The sequence below is a fragment of the Arachis duranensis genome, chromosome 3, assembly GCF_000817695.3.
Source record: "Arachis duranensis cultivar V14167 chromosome 3, aradu.V14167.gnm2.J7QH, whole genome shotgun sequence".
NCBI classification, from domain to species: Eukaryota; Viridiplantae; Streptophyta; class Magnoliopsida; order Fabales; family Fabaceae; genus Arachis; species Arachis duranensis.
In genome coordinates, this window is record NC_029774.3 from 33,529,884 (window position 1) to 33,537,409 (window position 7,526).

The 7,526-nt window shown below is 34.7% G+C and overlaps 1 protein-coding gene across 1 annotated transcript; it reads right to left on the bottom strand.

Moving 5' to 3' along the window:
• Positions 1 to 2,740: 2,740 nt before the first annotated feature.
• LOC107478592 (probable glycosyltransferase At3g07620) lies at positions 2,741 to 5,948 on the bottom strand. Its single transcript, XM_052259476.1, has 6 exons — positions 5,674 to 5,948; positions 5,447 to 5,583; positions 4,638 to 5,321; positions 4,416 to 4,546; positions 3,809 to 4,157; positions 2,741 to 3,586 (listed from the first exon to the last, which is right to left on the bottom strand). The coding sequence occupies exons 3-6, from the start codon at positions 5,244 to 5,246 to the stop codon at positions 2,915 to 2,917; spliced, it is 1,761 nt and encodes a 586-aa protein (XP_052115436.1). The 5' UTR covers positions 5,247 to 5,321; positions 5,447 to 5,583; positions 5,674 to 5,948; the 3' UTR covers positions 2,741 to 2,914.
• Positions 5,949 to 7,526: the final 1,578 nt, after the last annotated feature.

The window sequence follows — 7,526 nt, forward strand, 5'->3', positions numbered from 1 at the left end:
AATTATCTTGTGACACGTGGTATTAACTAACTACGTCATTATGTCACGTGACACTTAACGTGACACGTCATCATTTAATTAACGGAATGACCAATTTGACTTATATCTTATTTTTCAGGGACTAATATGATTAACAAAATTATTTGAGGACCAATTTGAAGAATGAGTAATCTTTCAGAGACAAATTTAACTAGTAACCCTCAATATATGTAAAGCATTTTTTTGGTTGTCCACGGTATTCCCCAACCGGACAGGTCAAGGACTAATCCGTCGCGGATCTGAGCTCCATTTAAGGGTCTATCGCTGGCTAATGGGTTGCTGCATGTACAAGGCGGGATTCGAACCCCCGACACTTGTTTAAGCAGACGAGTGAGCTGACCACTCGACTAACCCAAGTTGGTTGTGTGAAGCATTTTTAATCAATCCTGCTACATGTCCAAGTCTTTTTGGCACTCAAGTCCAACCAAGTTGGTAAAAAAAAAACCACTTTCATTATACGTAGCGTGTACACACACGCGCTTCACTAACGTACATATATCCTTCTTTGTCTTCGCGTTTCTTCTTCTTATTCGCATTTTTCTTCTTCTTCTTCACGTTTCTCATTCTTCTTTGTTGCGCTCTTTCTTCTTCTTCGCGTGTTTTCTCTCCATCGTCGCTTTTTTATTGCTGTTGTTGCTGCATTTTTTCTTTTTCTCTTTTTCTTCCTAGTAATTTTGCAGTATTAATTTTTATTTTTTCTCTTAAAAGAGTAAAATAAGAAGAATTATGAGAAAATAAATAAGAAAAAGAAGATGAAGAAGAAGCATAATAATATGAGGCGGAGGAAGAAGAATAATTTTAAATTATGCAGAACTTATCAGAATAAAAATATATCGAAGTTTTTTAATAAATACACATGAATTTCTTGGTTTTTACCGAAATTTTGCTATCAAAGCACAAAAATATCTTTTTTAATATTGTATTTTTTCTTCTTTTTTTCTTATTTCTTTCTTTTTTTTAGTTGAATGAATGTAGGTTCATTCTCTTCTTAGTAATTTTGCAGTATTATGTATTTCTTCTTTTTCTTTATTTGATTTTTTTTGTTTTTATTCTTGTTAAGAAAGTGAAATAAGAAGAAACTTGAAAAGGTAAAACAAGAAGGAAAAGATAAATAAAAAAAAGATGATGATGAAAAAGAAGAAGAAAAAGCAGCAAAAGATGGGGAGGAAGAAGAGTTTTGAATTATGCAAAATTTTTCAGAATAAAATAACACCAAAATTTATTAGAAAATACACATAAATTTTTTAGTTTTTATACTGAAAGTTTACTATAAAAAATACAAAAACGTCTTCTTTAATGCTGTATTTTTTTTCTTATTTCTTTCTTTTTTTTTAGTTAAATAACTACAAAAGTACAAACATGTCATCTTTAATGCTGCATTTTTTCTTTTTTTTTCTTTCTTTTAGTTGATTGAATGTAGGTTCATTGTTTTTATTCTTGTTAAGATAGTAAAATAAGAAAAAACTTGAGAAGATAAAACAAAAAGGAAAAGTTTAATAAGAAAAAAAAAGATAATGATGATGAAAAGAAGAAGAAGAATAACACTTTAGTACTGCGACATCTCATTAGCAAGTTAATGTGTAGGAATAATTAGATAAATTGTGTGCTTTTTGGTCGAATTTTAGATAATATTCTCCCTCACCTTGAAGAAGGAAGGGTTGGACCCCTCTTTGTTGTGCTAAGTTTTGAATTATGCAAAACTTATAAAAATAAAAATACACTGAAATTTCATAATAAATAACATAAATTTCTTAGTTTTTATACCGAAAGTCCTTAATGATTGTGATACAGAAACTCAGTTTGAAAATAAGCACACAAACAATACTGAATCATGAACAAAATACATCTAAATTAATTTTGGATCATACAACGTTATTAATATGACAAAAATTCAACGATAACGATAATAATAACGACGATAACGATATAGAAGATGACGTTGACGATAGCGATGACGATAACGATGATGACGAATTGATGATGGCGATATAATGATAACATGCTGATGATGATGGAGAAAGAAGAGGAAGAAAACGAATGAAAAGAAGAAATCAAATGAAAAAGGGAAGAGGAGGAGAAGGTAGTGACGGTGGTAGTGACGATGATAATATAAAAAAAAAAGGAGAAAGAAAAACAGCAACTGAAATGTCAGCACAAAGAAGAAAAAGAGAAAGAAGAGGAGGATGAGAAGGAAACAGAAGAAAAAAGAGGAGAAGAGGAGAAGAAAACGGAAAAGAAAGGGGCGCGTGATTTGAAAAGCGGTTATAACAACTTGATTAGACTTAATTAAGTATTTTGCTTGAATGTAGAACTTTATTCATTTTTAATATCCAAAGTAAATATTTGTCAATTTGTTATTTAATTATTTTTAACCAAGCTTTAAGTTTTTTATATACAATATTTATTTATTTATTTGTTCTTTTCCTTTCTCTTGTCGGCAAGACTTAATTCATCTACAGTTTATTAAAAAATATCAGATCCTGATACCAGGTTAAGAACCACAGGTCTCGACATATTTCGGGGATCAACGAAGCTTGGCTATCATTGGATGCAAAATAGGAGCCAATTACATGATTCACACAAGCATGTAGGTTTTCTCTGTTATTGTTTTTTATGAAACTCAGAATACCGTGCCTACAAGCATGATTTGAAACCATGCTAGTTCAGGAAAAGCATGATACTAAATATATATACATGACCATGCAGAACAAACTAAGGCTGAATATAGATTCCAAGTTTTCACTAATATATATACCTCCACATTCTCTAGAAAATGTCTCTTTTTTTTATCTTTTTTTGAAATAAGCTCTTCAGCAAAATGCCCATGAGGGCCTCTACTTCCAATTCAAAGGGCTGATCTGATATGAATCATCATTCATCGTCTCACGTTTATTTGAAACACTCTGTTATACCAAATTGAATGGAGTGTCATGTGGAATAGGTCATACTTCAAGGGCTTTGTATGCCACAAAAAATGTTTCTGAACCCTTCTGATCCCAAGTTGCAATTTGACATACTTTTCTTCAGGAACTGAAACAAGTATGTTCTTCAAGTTTGGAATGTCTTTCTCTGCAAGGATTAATGAGAATGCATCCCAATCTAAAACCTCAAAAAAAGGTGGCACAAAGTTGTCTGATATAATGACAGGCACACACTCATAGAATATGGCCTCAACCACACGGGGACTGTTGACCTCATACCCCTTTGGGCATATGCAGTATTTGCTGCTCTTCATGTGCTGAATGTAACTCATCTTGCTGGCAACACCGTGTGGCATTGGGCCGAATATCTTCATGTCAGGGTCTTTGTCCTTCCAGTGCTTTAGCAGTATTTGGCGCAAATAACCGTGCATGTTTCCGGCGTAGAATGCAAGAATGTGCCTTTCTTGAGGAGGCTTTCCTCCAAGATCTCTCTGAGGATTTTTAACTGATCGGACATAAGTTTCCGGAAGAGCAACGTCCCTTCCTATTTTGAAGCCTTGAGTTACATCAGAATTGCAGAGGGCTTTTATGCAGTATTCCATGTGGTGCCTTGTTTCATATGGAGCCTGCAATTTTCACTTGTAAAATTTATCATCCAAGTAAGTAGTATTATGCATATAGTTAATAGGACTTGGAGTGGACATGTTTCATCAAGAAAACAAAGAGACATCAAATTCTTATGTCATTATAGATATCTGGGAAGTTGGAACATTATTTTTTATTTTTAAATTTCATAACATAGCTGGAATTATGGAAAAAGAAGAAGGAAAGAAGAGCACATAACATACCCAATCATGGCAAGCAACAAGAAAATGGTCAGCACCACCAGTTCTGTTAAAGTAACGATATTTTGCAGAAATGTTATCCGTATAATCCTTCAAGAACCTTCGAAGATTTGTCCGATTATGCGAGTTGCGTACATAAAGGGAGAACTCTAACATTCGCGCACTAAATGGCATATAAAACAGGTGTGCCTTTGCAGGATCCTTCACAACAAATTGCTTATTTTCCTCCATCAGTTTCATAAACCAGCCTTCAGCAGCATATAGTCCCTTAAGAATAGGTTGATGAAAGATGGGCTTGTTTCCATCCTTGTATATGTAAACCTTAAGTGTGCGTTCCATGAGTTCATAGCTCCTGCCAATGCAAGGATTTAAAAAGAAAAAAAAAAAATCGAATGATCTTGACTTTGGTCAATGTGGCAAACACAGAACAACAAAAGTCCATGGAGGAGCAAATAAGTGAAATCTAATGTCATATTCTAACGAAGCATTAAGATGTTCCTATCAAATAATTCATAGGGAGTTAAGAACTTCATAGCCAACCAAGAAGTTAATATTCTTTTCATCAATCTTGCTCATGTGAACATATTTTCTTTAACATCTTTAAGCTTGCCTTTTGAACATAGAAACATTGCGAAAGAGAGGAGCATAAAGCTCTTTGTCCTGTGTTACTATCGGAGCATGCTCAATCTCGAACCTTGCAGCAAGGACTTCCAGGTCAAGTTTGGAAGACCACCGTGGTTTCTGCAATCAAACATAGAATATAAAGATCAAAGTAACTATAACTTGTCCAAGTAGCTACTTCACAGTTGAAACTTGACAGAGGATTCAATACCATTGCACGAGATTTAGCACGGCGGCGTATTAGTATACGGTTCATCTCCTGTATTAATGTTCTTGATTTGGGCGGCATGTTGCACCTCATCTTCTTTGTCCTAGGAATATTTGCTGCAGTACTATTATCCGAAGCAAACAAATCATTTCTTGGGCGAGAATTTTCAAGAAAGGTCAGATTACCATATGAAGGTGTACTGTCTGAGCTATCCATTTTTTCATTTTTCAGCAATTGAGAAACTGTAGATATTCCCCCTTTTGACTCCAAAATTTGCTTCAATGGAAAACCATTCTTACTGTTCTTGGTCAAAACTGCTATGGACCTTTCATTGGAACCTACACTGACCAACTCCAGGCTGTAATTCTTAACTTCACCCTTCTTATCAGGAAAACTGTGAACACTATTTGTATCTGCCCTAAGTTCAAAAACACCACCGTTGTTGCTGATCTCGGAGACTAGATCACTAACATTATCATGTACATGAGCATAGTTTTCTGGCCCTAAAGACCAAGGAGAGTTTCCATTTCCATATGGAACAAGTATTGACTGAAACAGTAAGAAATTAACAGCCATTGTTCCCAACAGAAAGAGAAATCTCCGGTTTCCCATATTACATAATTCTACTGCATAAATTGCCCGAATCGCTGAATTTTAAACACGAAGCTTGAAAGAGATTGAAGGATCCTAAACAAAATGGAACACTTAGATAATTAGAGAGATTACAAGCAGGCCAGAAAATTCTTGTGATTCAAATAAAGTAAATAAGAAATAACTAAAATGGGACAAAGAAATCGTGATTTGACACGTACCTCAGTGCAGTTAATGAGCTATACTTGAAGTTGAAGCTTCCTCTGTTTTTCTACATCTTCAACTTTCTGAGAAGCCAAACACAGCAGAGATCCCCCTCAAGCAAACGAGATTAAAGTTACAGACCTTTCAAGAACCCCTGTCAGCATCTCGATTAGTTTAATTTAATTGGATCGGGTGGAAACATTTTTAGTTTCTTATTTTTATTTTATAATAATCATTCATTAACTTGTGCATGTTACTGAGCTCTTGTACGTTGTGACGCCACTTTTCAACAATTTTGTTTTCTTTTGATCTGCTTCCTTCTTCTCGAAAAGCTTTCACTTCACAATTTTCAGGTTTCAGCTCTAAATTCTGAAAGTAGTAATAAAAACTTAAAAAAGTGAATTCTAGGGAGCGATGGAAGCAGCTAGCAGAGGCTCCTCTTTCATTGATAGGGGACCCCACCAATAATACGGCGTCATATTCTGTGTTAATCAAGATTAGGATAACGTTTAGTATGCTCGTATTTTATGAGATACCATGTTGATAAAATAAAGTTTAGATATTAATATTTGGAGAATGTAGGACCATTAATTTTAGTAGAAGAAAATAATACTGGGAAGATACCAAATGGTATGGGGTCTAAGGCCGTTCATGGTTTATTTATTTATGATGACTACGGTGAAGAAGGACGCTTTTTATTTTAAAAAAAAATGTTAGAGGCTATCAAATAAATTTTTGATATTTTTTAGTTATTAATGCTTAAAAGTATGAAATAAAGTATATTATTAGATTAGTAGATTAAAAAAATAAATTTATAATTAAATAATGACAAAAAATAATAAATTTTGATAACTCATAATATTTTTCTATTTTTAATATAATTATGAGATAAGTATAATATTGTAAAATGAGATTTTGAAGGTGTAATCCACAAATGATAAATATGGAATTAACAACCGTTTACAATGAATTCGTTATATACGAGTTACGTTTTAACTGAAATCGTTAATAACAAGTTCATTGAAAGAGAGAGAGGTTAGGAAATCGGTGGATCAATGATCAATAATTGGGAGGTCTGAAGAAATTAGCACTGCTGATTTGATAGAGGGCGCATATATAACGCATGTAAGAAGTGATAAGTTTCTTCACTCATAATACACTTGTTGTGGCCTGGCCCAAATAGATTGCGGGCCGACCCGACCCATAAACCATCCGATCCGAACGGCCGAGTGCGAGTCGCTTAACCACCGACCCGGGCACGCGTTTTTGGCAGCTCATCACTACAGCTATATAAGGAAGTTTCGAGGAAGTTGAGTGATGAGCGGATAATTTATACGCTTTTTGGCATTGTTTTTAGTATGTTTTTAGTATAATCTAGTTAGTTTTTAGTATATTTTTATTAGTTTTTAGTTAAAATTCACTTTTCTGGACTTTACTATGAGTTTGTGTGTTTTTCTGTGATTTCAGGTATTTTCTGACTGAAATTGAGGGTCCTGAGCAAAAATCTGATTTAGAGACTGAGAAGGACTGCAGATGCTGTTGGATTCTGACCTCCCTGCACTCGAAGTGGATTTTCTGGAGCTACAGAAGCCCAATTGGCGCGCTCTCAACGGTATTGGAAAGTAGACATCCTGGGCTTTCCAGCAATGTATAATAGTCCATACTTTGCCCGAGATTTGATGGCCCAAACCGGCCTTGCAAATCAGCATCAGAATTTCCAGCGTTTAACGCTGGAACTGGCATAAAACTTGGAGTTAAACGCCCAAACTGGCACTAAAGCTGGCGTTTAACTCCAGAAAAGGTCTCTACACGAAAATGCTTCATTGATCAGCCCAAGCACACACTAAGTGGACCCAGAAGTGGATTTTTACGTCATTTACTCATTTCTGTACACCCTAGGCTACTAGTTCACTATTAATAGGATCTTTTGACATTGTATCTGTACCTTATGACACTTTACACGTTTCTTTGTGTACTTTCCACGGCATGAGTCTCTAAACCCCATGGTTGGGGGTGAGGAGCTCTGCTGTGTCTTGATGGATTAATGCAATTACTACTGTTTTTCATTCAATCATGCTTGCTTCCATTCTAAGATAT

Coding starts and splice junctions, on each gene's coding strand:
- LOC107478592 (XM_052259476.1), bottom strand. CDS start 5,246: ATGGGAAACCGGAGATTTCTCTTTCTGTTGGGAACAATGGCTGTTAAT. Junction 4,547..4,637: donor GTGCTAAATCTCGTGCAATG/GTATTGAATCCT, acceptor GTTTGATTGCAG/AAACCACGGTGGTCTTCCAA. Junction 3,587..3,808: donor TTGTTGCTTGCCATGATTGG/GTATGTTATGTG, acceptor TGAAAATTGCAG/GCTCCATATGAAACAAGGCA.